Genomic DNA, 17925 nt, shown 5'->3' with positions numbered 1-17925 from the left:
CATCAGACAAGAGCTTATTTGATGTTGTGTGTGCTCTATGGGAGAAAAAGCTAAGTACATAAGACCAAATCTGTTAGCTTCTTTATTCTGTCTTTGAACCAGTCTAGCTGTAGTCATGTTATTTAACAATATTCTTTGTAACTGTCAGTTTCATGGGGATATAAGAATCAGCTACCTGTATAAATCAATAACAGCGCTATTCAGACATAGAACTAGTTTCACAGCAAGCCAATATATGTAAGAAAATCAAACCTGCAGATCTATACTCATTAGTCTGACAGTAAGGTCAGGGGATTGGTCATATGTTTGGCAGTGAATACTGGCTTCTCTTCCAGAGAAAACTGTACAAGATTGAGAAGACATGGGTATCACAAACTCTGTGATGGCCTAAAACCCATAGTGCCTTTTTTTTAAACCCCTTCCCAAAGGCAATTATCTGGACAGAAAACTAAACATGGACATAAGCAGAGAGTTCTAGGTTAAAAGAAAACCTACTAGCCAGTGAATGGCCCAGAAATAAAGCAAGTCTAGCTGGGTCAAGACACTGCCAGACACTGTTTTGATGCCTACACATTTGCTTTAGGTAAGCTTTCTTCAGAATTCTGTTACTACTTTTGCTTCTTTAGGAGGTGACGTAGAAAATTGGCCCACAAAAGAAGTGTTCTTCTTTGTTTTGTTTCATGAAACAAAAAACTAGGATGATGATATGGAATTAAGTAGCAACTAGGAAAACAATTATTCAAATCAAGCTGCAAGGTATTCAAATCAAGCTGCAGACAGATTGAGTGACTTGGCCCAGCTCATCTATGTTATGTAAAATTTCACTTTTTGTTTAAAGATGACTTAATCTGAAGAAGGCATAGTGAAGCAGACAGAAGAAAGAATGGTCCAGTTTAGCAAATACATTACTGCTATATTTTCTCTGCTTGCTGCAGAAGTACAGCAAAACTGACTGGTGAAGTCACTAACAATAATCTACCATGCATTTTCTTGAGAAAGAAGTGCCAGAAGAGATCCAGCCACACACTGATCCTTTTGCATTAAACCCATGGAAAAAAGCAGACTTCGTATTCTTCCTTGTTTTCCCTAAAACTTAAGAACAGGAAGGTGGGTGATATTCTTATTCCCATTTCTGTTCTGAACTAAAGACTTGCAGACAGAAGGCTCCTCCTGACGAGCATTACTTTTTCTTCCACTAGTTGAGGCTGTTGTTGCCACACCAAGTCCAAATATTAATTAACAATTTTAAAACTGGGTCATTGCAGCAAATACTCTACAACAGCAGCAATACTCACTTTCATTTGAATAGATGTGAAAGACAAAATTAACTGCAGCAGTAGCTACAGCTAGCAAAGCTCCTGGCAGTACAATGACATCTTTGTTACGTTATCTTTAGAGTTATCAGTTAAGCAAAAGTTAACTAATGAAAGGATAGAGAAGGTCTTTTTTTCTTTTTTTAAAATAGTGTCACTCAGTTTCCTTTTCAGCAACATTATGCCTTCTTCTCATAGAGCTGGTCTTGCCATTTACATTCCTTTTCCATGTAAGAAGTTATACAGAAGGAACAGTATTCAAGTCGGTATTTTAAGCTGCCAGTGATAAAAGCTGCAGCAACTTAAGTCACCCCAAAAAAGCTTCTAAGCTGCAGACATAATATAGTTTTGTTCCTTTCTTTCATGTCCTGCTTACTGATTGCCAGCCTAAGCATATAGATTTAAACCCACACAGAGTCCACTACTACTCTTTGTGAACAGAGAAGGACTGTGGTGGATGATGTGGCGGTTGGAGGCCGACTAGGGCACAGGGATCATGAAATAATAGAGTTCTCTATTCTTAGAGAGTCCAGGAGAGGGGGCAGCAGAACTGACATCTTGGACTTCAGAAGGGCTGACTTGGTCTTGTTTAGGCACCTGCTTGACAGGATCCCATGGGAGGCAATCCTGAAGGGTATAGGGGTCCAGGAAGTCTGGGCACTCTTTAGGAAGAAAGACTTAATGGCACAGGAGCAGGCAGTCCCCAGGTGCTGTAAGAGAAGCAGGTGACAGAGAAGACCACCCTGGCTAAACAGGGAGCTTTGGCTGCAACTCCAGGAGAAAAGGAGAGTTTATGGCCTTTGGAAGAAGGGGCTAGGCACTCACAGTGATTACAAAGATGCTGTGAGGCTATGCAGGGTGGAAATCAGGAGGTCTAAAGCCCAGCTGGAAATTAATCTGGCTTCAGCAATCAAGGACAACAAGACATGTTTCTGTAAGTATGTGAGCAGCAAAAGAAAGACCAGGGAGAGCCTCCATCCCCTGCTAGACGCAGGAGGAAACATGGTAAGAAGTGATGAGGAAAAGGCTGAGGTGCTTAATGCCTTCTTTGCCTCAGTCTTTAATAACAAGACTAGTTGTACTGAGGGAATCCAGCCTCCTCAGCCAGAAGACAGAGACTGGGAGAATGACCCCCCCGCAATCTAGGAGGGGATAGTCAGTGACCTACTGCATCACACAGACACACACAAGTCTAAGGGACCGGAGGGGATACACCCGAGGGTGCTGAAGGAGCTGGCTGGGGTGCTCGCCAAGCTGCTTTCCATCATTTAGCAGCAGTCCTGGCTGACCGGGGAGGTGCCGACAGATTGGAAACTGGTCAATGTGACGCCCATATATAAGAAGGGTCAGAAGGATGATCCGGGAAATTACAGACCTGTCAGTTTGATGCTGGTGCCTGGGAAGCTGATGGAGCAGCTCATCCTGAGTACCATCACACAACACATGCGGGACAACCAGATGACCAGGCCCAGTCAGCATGGGTTTATGAAAGGCAGGTCCTGCTTGACAAACCTGATCTCCTTCTACGACAGGGTGACCTGCTGATTGGATGAGGGAAAGGCTGTGGATGTTGTCTACCTTGACTTTAGTAAGGCCTTTGACACCATTTCCCACAGCATTCTCGTGGCAAAACTGGCTGCTCACAGCTTGGATGGGCACACACTTTGCTGGGTAAAAAACTGGCTGGATGGCCGGGCCCAAAGAGTTGTGGTGAATGGAGTTAAATCCAGTTGGCGGCCGGTCACGAGTGGTGTCCCCCAGGGCTCGGTTTTGGGGCCACTCCTGTTTAACATCTTTATTGATGATCTAGACGAGGGGATCGAGTGCACCCTCAGTAAGTTTGCAGACGACACCAAGTTGGGTGGGAGTGTTGATCTGCTCGAGGGTAGGGAGGCTCTGCAGAGAGACCTGGACAGGCTGGAGCGATGGGCTCAGGCCAACTGGAGGAGTTTCAATAAGGCCAAATGCCGGGTGCTGCACTTTGGCCACAACAACCCCCAGCAGTGCTACAGGCTTGGGGAGGAGTGGCTGGAGAGCTGCCAGTCAGAGAGGGACCTGGGGGTGTTGATTGACAGCCGGCTGAACATGAGCCAGCAGTGTGCCCAGGTGGCCAAGAAGGCCAATGGTATCCTGGCTTGTATCAGCAATAGCGTGGCCAGCAGGGACAGTGAAGTGATCTTACCCCTGTACTCAGCACTGGTGAGGCCGCACCTCGATTCCTGTGTTCAGTTTTGGGCCCCTCACTACAAAAAGGACATTGAATTGCTCGAATGTGTCCAGAGAAGGGCAACGAAGCTGGTGAAGGGTCTGGAGCACAGGTCGTACGAGGAGTGGCTGAGGGAACTGGGGGTGTTTAGTGTGGAGAAGAGGAGGCTGAGGGGAGACCTCATCGCCCTCTACAGCTACCTGAAAGGAGGTTGCAGAGAGCTGGGGATGAGTCTCTTTAACCAAGTAACAAGTGTAGGACAAGAGGGAATGGCCTCAAGCTGCACTAGGGAAGGTTTAGACTGGATATTAGGAAGCATTTCTTTACAGAACGGGTTGTTCTTTGGAATTCTTTGGAATGGGGTGCCCAGGGAGGTGGTGGAGTCCCCATCCCTGGAGGTGTTCAAGAGGCGGGTTGACATAGCGCTTGGGGATATGGTGTAGTTGGGAACTGTCAGTGTTTGGTTAATGGTTGGACTAGGTGATCTTCAAGGTCTTTTCCAACCTAGACAATTCTGTGATTCTGTAATTCAGTATTAATGAGTGCAAAGTGAGGAAGTTATACTACTTCTCCATAGCCTTTTCACTGCAAGACTAATCTTACCACATTACGTGAAACAACAAAGATGACAAAATTAAAATAAGGTTAAGTACTGGTATTTAACAAAATGATGATGCTGAAAAGGTACAAGATTCAACAGCAGGAAGCTATGTGACTGCTCAATTCTTATTGTGGTGAGGAGAATTAAAGAGGAAGCAGCAGTATAAACCACTTAAGAAATGGAGAAACTGATACAGAAGGATGTAATTGAAAATTTAGAAATACCACAACATTCTCTTCAACTGGAAGGAAGTCACAGCACAAGTAGGATTAAAGATGCTTCAGGTTTATCAGTTTGGGTTGGGTTTTTCTTGACTGTATAGTTCTGCAAGACTGAGATTTCAAACTCATTTACATTTCATTTATTAAAAACAGCTTTGCATCAGTTTCACAGTAGAAAGGCTCACAGGGCAATACAACTCAGTACATAAAGCGTATCAGGGCCAATATATGCAACTGGCCTTTGATGCGATGGATACCATCAGAGATAGGAAAAGCTACTGTGAGAAACACTTGAGCACTAAGAAAGCTAAAACATCTCACCCTTTCAAGTGAACGTTAAGTTTTTAAAAAAACTTAATTAAGCTCTTAATGTTACTGTTTCTGAGAGCAAGCTCCATTTAACACACATCTGGTTAATTAAACAAGCATCTTCCTTGGAAGCAGAATTGAGTATTGCCTATTTACTGGTTTGGGGTATTCAAAAGTATCTTTATAAACTGTTAGACAATGCAAGATGTACAACAGAGGCCCCTAGGCTTTATAAATATCTAGCAGGCCCATAAAACAAGCAAGCCTATAGTATGGGTATATAGTATGTAACATATCATGTAACTACATGATGATACCACACTGCGTACTAATTCATTGCTGTTATTCCCCATTTTGAATTTAATTTCCACATAAGAAAGCTTTTTCAAAAATCAAAAGTTACATCTCAACAACTGCCAAGTTTGTTAGTACTTGTGACTGCTTTCAGTTCTTAAATTTTTTACTCTTACACCTCATTTTGGCAACACTACAAACATCTTTTCCTCCCTTTGATGTTGAAAGGTTATAGAACTGATTGTGATTTTAGTTCAATTCTGTTGTAAGTGTACAAAATACTTCCCCAATAAAACTTGTTAATACAAAAGCCATGTTGACATTCTATCTACAACATCCCATTAAAAAACAGCACAAAACACACTGCCTTCAGAAATGAAATGCTACAGTTGCAGAGAAAACCAATTCCATGATTTACATTATGGAGGTCATACTTGCTTGCCAATAGTATTTTCTGTTCATAAAATGCAACAGTCAAACCAGCTATGAAAATTCACGTCCAAGAGTTAATTGATAACTGTAGGAAAATCCTATCAGTCAGCTCAAGCTGAAGTATGTCTTTATTGATGCCACCAAATGTAACTTCTCTTTCTTCAGGGTTAATCACACAGAGAACAAATCCTGTGTTTACACAAACCCATAAAGGGAAACCAGAGGAGAGCAATAAATGCACACTAAGCAAAGCATGAGACAAAACAGCTAGCTTTTGCCATAGCCTATGATGGTTCTAGTTGAATATTATAAATAAGCGCCCCAGTATTTCCTTGCGGTTAACCATCATATACCAGGAAAGGCTAAATAAGCATTCACATCCATCATACAGAGCCTCCATTCACTTTATAAAAATCATGTTAGTACCAGTTGTCCTATTTGGGACAAGAGCTTTAAAAGCTTTTATTCCCCATCAACTTCTTTGCCTGGAGAAAATATTTCCTAGTCAGTTACCATGTGGCTATTTGTGCAAAAGCTGCATTTTTATTTCTACTATACTGCTATCACCTAGACTATAGTACCTATACTGCTTACAGTACAATAAGAATATAAAAGGCACTGTTTCACATATCTGGAGTTTCCCCATAAAATACCCTTTTCACCCCAGAAACCCTCAAATTAGTATCGAAATGATACACTGCTAAGACAGTGAAGTGAGAAACCTTAACAAAATGGATGCAGGCCTCTCAGCAGGGTGGGCTCTCAGCAGGATGGGCTCTTGAGATAAGGGAGGAGCTGCAACTACTGAGTCCCAAGATAAGGAAGGGGGATTCAAAGAATGCTAAATTGACATGCTGAAGAGACCTAATTGGGTGAAAAGTCACGAGAGGAAGAGGACGCATCTTTAATCTTCATCCTGAAGACCCCCGCCCAAGACCACCAGGAGACATTGCGCAGGCACAACAGGGAGGGACTTGGGGCGGGATTTATGATAATGATTTCTCAAAACTAATTGTAATATCTCTCCCTATTCTCGGGATCATCATGAATATGTAAACACTTACGCTATAGAAAGGAGCTGCTTTTCGCTCCAAAATGTGCACATTTGTGGAGGAGCGATCCCCCGTGCACCCAGCGCTGAATAAACATACCTTCTTTATAACCTTACTGGTTGTAAAGTCGTGACTCCGCACGTCAACAGTTAAGTTCATCCATGGAAATTTAAGACAAAATTGCTTTTTACAGAAGCAGACAATAATTAGCATCTATTGAACAGAAAAGGTATTTACATTATTTATGTATTTATTTCTCTTTCTATATTTTGCTGTCTCCTTGGGCAAATACAATGTAGGTATACACAGCAGGGATTAAGAAGCCAGAGTCATGAGACAATTTGCAGCATAAAGCTACAATTGACTACACTGTGTAAAATAATTTGTACCACAGGACTACAGTTGATTACACTGGGGTTTATTAATGAACTTGTCCACTATAAGCAAAGAATGCAGTTTACAGGTTTACTGCTTTTGCTGTGAATCAACCCAAAAATGAAACTCTAGAGAAATAGGACCAGCTGACAGGAATGTGTACCTTGCCTCAAGAGTGTTCATCATTCGATACTAGTGCTGTACAAGCCAAACCACTTATTTCCTAAACAGATTCTTATTCTGGTTTTCACAGGAATGAATGCATTTGAGCAGGTACACTTCTGGTGAAGTGTTTTTCTAGTTGCAAACAGTAAGTTACTGAACAGTTTTCACCTGCCAGGATGATACAATTTGTATCTCTTGTCAACTGTGTAACAGATCATTATCAGATAATGATAATCCCTATCTGTTACCAACTCTACAAAGGACTGAATGTACCTAAAAACAATCTTCGTGTATTACTATAACAGCAGTAATAAAGACATACCAAAATTTTAATCACAAGTTGAACATGTCTACAGAGCTAACTAAGATATGATTTGCTTCTCTGGCTCATTACCTAACAATCTTCAGAAAACATGAACACATTTCATGTAACATTGCATATAGCCATTTTTCAGTGGTCAGATACCTTTACCAAACCCAGTGTGCCTCTGTAACAGAGACTGGTGTATATTATGGCAGTAATGGCAACAACTCAGTGTATTTTGAATGCAGTTCCAAACTAACAGGAACAAGAGCTCTCCTAGACATTGTGTGACAGAGAAGAAAAAAAATTACGATTTGTCATAAAAATTTGCATTTGTTGCATACAGTGGCACCATGCATACCCCTCCACAAGTTGGTGTTTTGCAGTACAGCAATGAAAAAACCACCCCACCTTGTGGTAATCAAAATGCACTTCTGGATTTCCATGCGGGAAGATGGGGAAAGTGTAGAACAGAAGCTGTTCTGTTCAATAAAGAAGAAACTTTCAGAAGTTATTATGGAATTCACAGGGAAGTGTAAGAAGTTTTGGGTTGCTTGGTTTTGGTTGGGGTTTTTTGGGTTTTTGTGGTGGTTGGTTTTCTTTTTTTTAATATTTGAGTAGCAAGATCTCCACCTGGTGGTAGGATGTTTCAGCTCTAAAGGTTAGAGTGAACACATGCACACACACTCCCCAGAAGGGTCATTTCTGTTTCCCATCACTATGCTAGTTTACAGAAGTATGTGTAACAGCAAAATAATTTTTCTAAAAATCGGCATTTCTCCTATTGTCATCCATCACAAGAGTGCTGATTTGCCAGAATATTCACAAGACTCATGTAAAAGCTCTCTTTAGAGAGAAAACTAGTTTCAAGTAGCAGCTCCTAGCTACACATTCAGGTACTGACAGAGCACTGATCATCACCCTGGTGACAAAAACCAGGGTCTACAAAAGTTATAACCAAGAATGCTTGATTATACTGGCAGGTTCCTACTATGAATTAAGAATTACGTTCCCAATGTCTACATACAAAGTATTTTTCTTTATTACTGTTTGAAGATACTAACAGTCCTATGGAACTGGCCCAGTCAAGTCTTTATGGGAGTAAATTGCTAGCCTGTGCTATTAGTTTTGAAAACAATAAACAAGGAATGGAATTAACCCTTTCCTACAACATACATATTTATATGGTATATGCCTACAGATACGTGAGACTACAATGAATAGAATGCCATTATTCGCACAGATCAAATTGAGGAGTATTCAAAATGTTACAGGATACACAGTAATGCTTAAGTCATGAAAGTATTTATACTATGTAAAATAGTTCAAATATAAACAAGAAATTAGATCAAGTATTACATTGTGGTTTAATGCAGTTTAGTCCAGCATTACTGTCAAAAGCAGCAGTCCCCCTAATCCTCATACTTCTGCATAACCATTGGCCACCCCTGCCTCCCCTTCTGCTGGCACAAGGTTGAAATGCCACCCTGTAGTTCACCTGAAAAGGGAACTTACTCAAGGTGAAAGACATATTAAAAAGTCTTAAATTTGTCATGAGGCTAATGCTAGAAAAAAGCTCAAATCAACTTCCAAAATTCTGGCCATACATTTAAAAGTACTTCTAGACTAAGACAAATATTCACAGTATTTCTGAATTTCTATTTATGTTATTATGCCATGCTTAAACTATTCAGTCTGGTACTTGTATGATGTTGTAAAACATATGTATGATGTAGTTAGTTCTTACAGTCCAGTAAGAACCAACATATCAGCAAAGATGCAGAAACAGTTATGCAACAGTTTGAATAAACCTCTAAAGAATTAGTTTTCCAAACAAATCTTTACAAGTCAATCGCCCTCATTCCATATACATGGACGTTTCGCCAGCTTCATTCAACTTTTAACTTAGTTCTAGGAAGAAACAAATTCCAAAAGCTTTACTTGATAGAAGATTTTATTCAAAGCTTTTTCAAACATTAAATTAGTGCAGAAGGGACAGAAAAACTTTCGACATTGACAAAATTACAGTTGTTTTCCATAAAAGTGCTGACTAAACCCCTAACACACTTGGTTTGTTCCTACAAATTGTAAGCAATTGAGAGAATCCACATTAAAACAGCCTTCTATTTGGTAAAAAAAAAAAGTAAGAAAATTTAAGCTGGTTACACTATCTTAAAAACACAACTAACATGTTGAACCCTCCTCCAGCATAAGCAATCTGAAAGGAAAGGAGTAGTACCAATAAGTTTTACTTCATCCTTCATCCTCTGAGTGCTTACATGATCAGCTGGACTATGTTTTTTTGTGTGTTGTTTTTTGTGTGTTTTCATTTGGTTTTGTTAGTGCACTCTAGGAAAAAGTATAAGAGAGTTAGAAGCATCGAAAATGCTTTCCCCTTCCCCAACAGCACCTAAATATAAAGAGGTCAGCAGCAACTGACTAGTCTCAAGTGGTGTAGTCTAAGAAAATTGATCCCCAAAACACAGCAGAATGTTTCTATTCCAGCTAGGTGTCAACAAAAAGAAACTAGCATATAAATCTGAGGGACAGGGACATCTTTTTTTAAACAGTACATTGGTCAGTTAGCAACATCCTGCAAGAAAGTTAGAGACTTTTACAACCTTTCAGTGGCGAAGGATATTAAGGCCATCAAAATCGCAGGTTAAAAATTCACAAACAGAAAAATATATTGTGCTTTTGAGAAGGCTCTGTTCCATAGCAAGCATTACCATGATCTGAGGAACCTGGCTGCTGAAGTTTACATGATCTCACAGTTTGTCAGATGTCCTTGGGCCTGCCTGTTGTGAATAGGAAGAGTCATATTTGAAAAAATATCTAGCAGTAAAAGATTTAGCAACTCAAAGTGGTATACTGTACATTTTTAATATATGAAATTATTAGCCTGGTGTGGTCTAAGCAAGAGTGAGCATACAAAGCTGTACAACCTGTTGTCCCCTGTAAGTAAAAGAATGCTATGAGAGGTAACAGAGGACAGGTACCAGAAAAACACAACTTAATTACTGTATTTGAATCTCAAGTCAAAAAGCATCGTTGATTTTAGACAGGTGGTGAATACTGCAGGTAGCATATACAAGTACTTGGACAGTTCTTATCGGAAGAAATCTAATCTAACATTTTTGTAAGTAAAGCTACTAAGACACACATTTTAGCTGAACTACACGATTCCAGAAACCACAAGAGCATCTGGATGCACTTCAGTACTTCTGCGTAACTGCAATAAAAACCTCTGTATTAAATGCCACAAAGTTATGATTTAGTTATAGGCCAAAACCCATGGTTGCCAAAAAATGCAATTTCTAACACAGCCAACTCTTCTTATTTTTTATCTGTTTACATACGCACACTCAATTACTGTTCTGTATTACCTCTTCTAACTGACTTTAAGATAGGTACTAACTGAAACACAGCAAAGTTTTAGGCAAAGTAGCAATGAATGTTGCCTTACAGGAACTTATGTCTGTTACATTTCCTTTTTTTTTTTTTAAGAACTGGTCAAAACAGTAAGGTAATGGATAAAAGTCAGAATGGGAACAATCAAGTATGTTATTACCTCAGTATTTTCCCTTATATTGCAAAACATTTTACATTGTCACTGCAAGTTCACACCTTTCCACTGACCTGAGTTGCATTTCTTCAGCATTTTCTCTGATAGTATCTTCACTGAGAGTGAAGGTCTCAAAACTTCAGGTAAATTTAAGTGTTCCTGCTTAAGCCAACTTTATCATAAACAATTGGCCTGGGGGAAATCTTATCAGGAACAGAGTTTAAGAAAAAAAAATGCTTACTTTAAGAAAACCTTGTTTTAAGAAAAATCTGTTTCTCTCCATCAAGGGAATACATGATGTAATATTTTTTATACTGGTTTTAGTAACATGGCTTATGCTTTCAATAAATTACTGATTAAATAAAACAAGCCACACCCAAATAGGTATGGTATTTTTTAAAAAAATTAATGACTTATATGTCTGTTTTTTCAACCTAAATAACCTTAACCTAAAACAAGATACCTGCTCTTGGTGGTCATTTTCCTCCTCAGATTCAGCTGGTTCTTCCTCAACTTCCTGCTCTTCCCCTCCATGTCTAGTTTTTTTAAAGACAGTGCTTCTCTGAGCAACCTCCTGCAACAGAGTTTCATTTTTAAGATGTGACACCTCTAAAGATCTGGTGCTAATCTACTCAAATTTTGAGAAATGGGGAGTTCTAGCTGTTGGGAAAGCTACTTGTACTGATTTTGTCTCTATACTTTACATGTACTGCTGTGCATAAACAGCATTCAAAACACCTTAGGATTAAATTTCTTAATGATTAAAAAAAGTCTAATGAGACTCTCATTAAGTTCTTCCAAAATTTGCTTTTTAATATATTTAAATACTTTCTTTCAATTGCAAGATATCTTAATGACTGTCCTACACAAAGTTTTAACTCTCGTCTTACCAGAATTAATGCCTCATTGCTTAAAGTGAGTTTCATGGTAACATTCCCCACCCCACCAGACACAATTTTAAGCAAAACTTATTTAAGAGGCAAATCACTGAAAAGCTTACTAAAACTTTTTCTTCGCAGAGCATTCTAAGGCACTGCCCAATTCCTGGCATGAGGGCAGTGTCTGAACAAGTCGTTCTTCTACTACTTAGGTTCAACATGGGGAAAAAATTTCACACGCTTCAATAGACTGCATTCCTAAATTGCAGTTAAGACAGACAGGAGTACAGTATGCTTAGTTGAAAAGCAAAAGAGAAAACTTTACTAAACACTCATGTGCATTCACATGTAAAGTCCTAACAATGGTTCTACCAGCATCTTTATAGGGGATGGCACCACAGAAAGGTAAGTTTAACCACATCTGAGGGACTTTACCTCTCCCTGAGAATTTTTCAATACAGCTTTCACATCTTCACCAGTGCCCCAAGAATTCTGGTTCTTCCAGATGAGGTCAGTGGGAAGGCTAGCAGTTACTCCAGCATTTGCAGCCCAGATCTGTTAAAAGAAGTCACACATGAGCATTATTTGCTAGTCTTATACATTTCCATGTTATTTATTGAGTTAATGTATTCCATTTAAGTGATACTGGTGAATCTCCTCCAGTTAAGAAAATACAAGTCTCTGCCTACCTACTTCCAAAGTTTCTTACAATAAAACATACCTACATTTTTTAATGCAGAAACTTTCAATTATGTAAACACACCTGTTTATGGTCAAAATTATTCCTCCATAGAGAAAGTAAGTTTCTGAAAAATCGTGGCTCTGTCTAACTTCCACCCAGTAAATGATACAGCTAATGCCCAGTACAAATATAGGAGATTATTTTCTGAACATGTACACAGAAAGAACAAAACTAAAACCCTTGCATCTTACTGACACACACAAGTTATCCTAAAGTCTACTTCAACTGAACAGCTGAAGCTTGACAACTTACTGTAACAGTTTGGCCTGCCTTTAGTATATATCGAGGTATATCTGTAACTAGCAGAAGTGTCTCCCATTTTTCGGATCATCTCCCAGCCTCCCATAGGTTGATCCTAATAAAAAGGAGAAAAAATTCTATCAGTAGTGATTTTGTTACACATGTAGGGTATTTTACATATAAGGCTGTAAGGCACATAAAATGTTCATTAAAAAGTTTTTTATCGCACGATCTTCAGCATGCAATTAGAATAATTTTAATTAAATTTGTCTTACCTCTTATTTCAAGTGAAAGCTTAATACATCCAGCCTGGTGTTATATTAGCTAATGTTTACCATTTGCATCATTTGTTATAGATCCCCTTATAAATATATAATACCTTTTTTGAAGCACAGAATGACAAGTAGGCTTCTTAGAAAACAAAATATTCCTGTCAGTCATTTTAAAATGTATCTCTACATACGCACACCTCCCACTACATATTCCTTTGCAAGACCTACATTACTTTCCCTTTCAATTATTCTTTTGCCCATCAACTACTTGAAAAGCACTAGGAAAATCTAATAGAAAAACACATACAAGTCATCATTACAGAATGGCTACTTCAAAACAAGAGTAGATCTTTAAATTGTCCCACCAACAGTTTCCAAACGTTAAACTGTTGCCACTGGAGTCTGAAAACAGACAGTTAAGATCATCTAACATAAACAATCTTATTTATCTTAATGGATGCTGACATTCAGTTGGTCATTGCAACAAAACCTACCATACTTAAAGAGAATTTTACATATTTTCTATCTATTTTTAAATACAAACTGTCAAACACTTGTGAAAATTCCCCAAGTATACCTTATTACACTGCACTACAAACAGTTGCTCTTGCAAAGTGCTATGTATGTCTATGCTATAACCATAAGCTATCCATGGCTATTGGTAACAGAACTCAAGGTCCTTCCATGGACGAATGAATGTGTAGTTAAATAAGAGGCAGGGAAATCCATGTGGTACACAAAGTAGGGAGGGAAATCCCATAAGCCTGAAAAACTCAAAAAGATAAAAAATGGCAGGTTCTGACTCACTAGAAGTAGTCTTTGATTTGCCTGAATTTAGTCATCTGAGAGCTTAGCTGTCTAGACTAAGACAGTTGTCAAGGTTTCTTCCATTCAGTAAATGAAGTCAGCACTCTCAGCCAAAAGCCCAGGCAGATAATTAAGATACATATGTATTACCATCTGGAGCAGTCTGTCCCTTCAGTGATTGGAGGAGACTGAAACACTTGGAATCAGACCAATCTTTGTCATCTAAAACATCAAGATGAGCTGGCTTTTAGTGAAGAATCTGAAGACATTAGACAAAGCCTATGTGTCACTGGAAACAAAGAACGCAGCTAACACTTCTACACACAGATGAGGTGCAGACAGCACAGGAGAAGGCAAGAATTACTTAGACCTTCTCTGAAATCAGGGCTGTCTGTGAGAAATTAGGTCTTGTAATTCTGGTGTCCTAATGAGACAGTGCGCAATTCTCTCTTCTCTCAGACAAGGCTCTAAGATATTATAGTCCCCACTCTCCAACCCCTCCTGTGATGACCTGCAGAACTTCATATAGTATAAGGCTTTTTTTCCTTAAGTAGAAGTTATAAGTCATGGGGGGGGGGGGGGGGGCGTGAGGGGCAGGGGGAAAATGTAGTGAATATAACAGCATCATTCTGAGGGCAACATAAGGAAAAAACTTTATTATTACTCAAATGAAGTACCACTTGGTAAATAGATATGTGTTTCCCACAGTACCAACTCCAACCTATTCACAGAATGAAGTAATCTGAGTAGCCATCATAAAGGTGGCTTTGACATGGGAACTGAGGGCTCCTAAAAAACTGTGGATGCAGCCAAGGAAGAAGGAAAACTCTGATTTAGAGAGGCTATATAAAAGTACAAGGGACACTGGCAATTTATTACATTCAGACATTTATTTTGCATCAGCATGTATTTCCTTCAGGGCTTTTTAAGGCAAAGAAAGTTCTTAAAAGGCTTCTGAAGTAGCCTAATGTTTGCTTGCACTATTTCCTATCAGTGACAACGTTAATCTGTAAAGCTTGACAAGGCTTTCGCTTGCAAGGCAGAAGTCTTCAGAGTGTTTTAACATTCTGGTGGATGGGCAACCTAGCAATAAAACAATTGATACGAAAAGCATTAAAAATCATTAGGAAGAAGTCATCAATGCAGATAACTGTATGAAAGCTTATTTTATGACACACTAGTTTCTTAATACCATCTATTATACAGTGGGTTTTAGCTCCAGGGTCAACATGAAGCCTGAAGGCTGAAAGGGTGTGAAGGATGTCTTCTACCTCTAATTGTAAATTCATGATATGTGTGCATTTTCAAACCTGTTTAGAGGTGTTCTTCAAGTGGATAAATTTTCCATCAACATCTATCTCCTCAATAGAGACATTTCCAGTGGCAGAAGCTGAGTGGGAAATGCAAACACTACAGCTGGCCTCAGATTCCTCCACGTCAATCCTTCTCCTCTTCCCTCTGGTTGTACACATACTACAACTCGATGAAGCCCGTGACGCAGTCATTCAGGAAGATGGGCTTGAAGAAAGTTGCAACCTATATTGAAGAAAGGAAGAAATACACATACATCATGCTTTGGTTTTATTTTTTCAACCTTTTTTTTTATATAAACTTTCTTCCGCTCTTCTCTTCTTCCCATAGAATTATACAGCAAACGGGTACAGGAATACAGTAAACAAAGCATGTTACATGAAATCAAGTGAAGCCTTTGGTACTTTTTGAAGAATTGAATAAAATGTTAATCAAACAGCTAATTACTGCTTTTGGACCATAGAATACTGATGGACTGCTACATTTAAGACTGTAAAGACATCTCTATGCATTTGTCAAAGACTGCATTCCTGGGTAGATGGCACAAGTAGGGAGACTTAAGCCATTGTAGGAAATTTTTGCAAAACCCAGTGGCACAAGAGCTTTTGCTGTTTCATCCCCACACTTGAGAGGAATGATCCTGGACCTGAAGGATGTTATTCAGAAGGCACTGAAGTATCAAACTACTTTAAGTGACACCTGCAATTTATCAGGCAAAAATTCTCAACATTGCTAAACTCTGGGGTCAGATGTGAAAAATGTAGCTAGCTGATAACCTGGGCAATCATAACAACTATTACTTTACTAAAATTATTCCATACATGAAGAAATTTGGCTAACAATTAAATAACACTGAAAAGAATATTAACCATGGCACCAAACAGATCTACAAATGACAATTCATTATGTCCTCAGTGCTGAATCTTAATAGAAGAATGGTATTTGTTCCCTTGAGAGCTCTTGGTCTGATACTCAAGCAGCTTGGTCTCCTAGAGACTTAGAAGTGTGTCAGACAGGAGGGGGCAAAACCAAACAGTGCCCTGGAAACTGTAGTAAAGCACCTAATCAGTGCATTCTCAGTAAGAACTGCCTTTTAACAGAATGAGACAAGTAAGGGAAGCACACAGATACCAGCATTTGTTGCTACATTATTTCATACTTCCTCTCTTCATCCTCCAGCAATTTCTGGTATACATTGATTTCATTATCAAGTCCCAGTTTAACATCCAGAAGTTGTTGGTAGTCACTCAGCTGCTCCTGCATCTGATTTCTCAACTCTGACATTTCTTGCTCATTCTTAGTGTTTTCGGATGGTTTTCCTTTTCCTTGGCCAAGTTGTCCTCAAGCTCACGCACTCTATCTTGCCATGCTCTAGTCTAGAAAGCATTGAAAACATCAGTGATGCAGAGAAAAGCTCACCCAAACCTCCATGAACTCTGCTATTCAGGTGACATGGAATTCAGAACACTAGGTAAAGCATCCTCCCCCCTTTCTGAATTCAAACTTGCCCATATTCAACTTCCTGTTCTCCACCCCATCTACTAACAAACATAACACCTTAAATTCGAATGAAACTTACAACATACTTTGAAAGGGAACTACCTGTTCCATTTTTTTGAGATCTAAAGATATGTTACTACACCTGAATTTACTCATGTCAAGAAAAATTGAGCTTAAGAGTCAAAGCGTTTAAGATGTGCTGGACAGGACACACAGAATCAAAGTGCAACTCAGTGTACTTCAGATCCTGTGGCAAGTCTCAGAGCTCAGTGCTGGTAACTCAAACCAAACCAGCAGTGGTAAGAGTTGTCTTCTTCCAAGAGAACAAAGCAAATGGAAAACAAAACTCTGCTAGTTGACTAGCACTAAAAAAGCCCCCACAGCACCAAAATGGGCTTTTTGGTGGACAATTACAGTCAAACTGGCAGAAGTTGATTTTGACAGCCCTGAAGTTAACAAACAGCACCTCTGCAAATTCAGAACCAAGTTCTCTTAACCTAGCTGTCACTCCTAAATAAGCAACAGAACACAGTTAATTAACTAAAGAATGAAAAAACTCCTCAGAAATGCCTGTTGACTGAATCACCAAAAGAAAGATGATGGCTATGTAAAGGCAGAAATAAGATCTAGACAAAACTCTCAGTCCAATTCTTGTGTAACCTCAGGCACATTTATTACATCACCTGATTTGTTCCAGAGACTAATTTGCCTATGTAACAGGAAAACTGGGAAAACTCAATACTAGTCTCTGCCAAGTTATTTGGAAAATTTTGAAATAATGTCCCCTGCATTTATATTCTTCACTTGAAATACACATGATTTTGAAGTCCTACAAGAGTTTGCTGTACAGGAGGAATACAATTCGAAGTGTATCACAGAAAGGATCAAAGCCAAATGTTACTCATATTTTTAAAAAAAATGTTTTGTTGCATTTTCAACTCATTAGTAAGTTACAAAAGCTCACTTCAGAACCAACTCCTAACATTTCTCATTTTCACTCTAGACTTTCCACTGCAATGCACACAACATTACTCCCATCAAATAAACTAGTACTGAACATTCAGCATGTCATAGGTCATGTCATACTTTTTTAGGTGTGAGCTATGTGCTCTGTGATCTAAGTATAACTAGTTTCTGCTCAAAACCCTGCTCTACAAATGCTCAAGTAGAGTTATTTGATATATTTTCTCAGTCTCACATTTCATCCTAATCTGGTAAAATCACTCTGTTTTGAGTGTTTGTTGTTTTTTTGGGTGGGTTTTTTGGGTTTTTTTTCGGGGGGTTTTGGGGTGGTTTTTTTGTTTGTTTGTTTGGGGTTTTTTTAAGAGCTCTAGATGC

The 17925-nt window shown here is 39.0% G+C and overlaps 2 protein-coding genes across 2 annotated transcripts in view; one reads left to right on the top strand and one right to left on the bottom strand.

The window, feature by feature from the left end:
- The window catches only part of MARCHF3 (membrane associated ring-CH-type finger 3), a 109823-nt gene extending 94629 nt beyond the window's left edge, over positions 1–15194 (top strand). Inside the window, exon 11 of the transcript XR_012621737.1 lies at positions 15146–15194. The gene's annotated coding sequence lies outside the window, so the exon portion shown is untranslated. The remainder of the gene's footprint in view (positions 1–15145) is intronic.
- Positions 9118–17925, bottom strand: part of LMNB1 (lamin B1) — a 29705-nt gene continuing 20897 nt past the window's right edge. Inside the window, 8 exon segments of the mRNA XM_074813316.1 lie at positions 9118–10070; positions 11301–11411; positions 12151–12270; positions 12710–12743; positions 12745–12812; positions 15087–15312; positions 16247–16385; positions 16388–16463. Of these exon segments, the coding sequence (XP_074669417.1) occupies positions 10041–10070; positions 11301–11411; positions 12151–12270; positions 12710–12743; positions 12745–12812; positions 15087–15312; positions 16247–16385; positions 16388–16463 (804 nt within the window). The 3' untranslated portion in view covers positions 9118–10040.

This window comes from Strix aluco, chromosome Z (assembly GCF_031877795.1).
Source record: "Strix aluco isolate bStrAlu1 chromosome Z, bStrAlu1.hap1, whole genome shotgun sequence".
NCBI classification, from domain to species: domain Eukaryota; kingdom Metazoa; phylum Chordata; class Aves; order Strigiformes; family Strigidae; genus Strix; species Strix aluco.
Note: the sequence above shows the minus strand (reverse complement) of the source record. Positions and strands in the feature narration are given on the sequence as shown.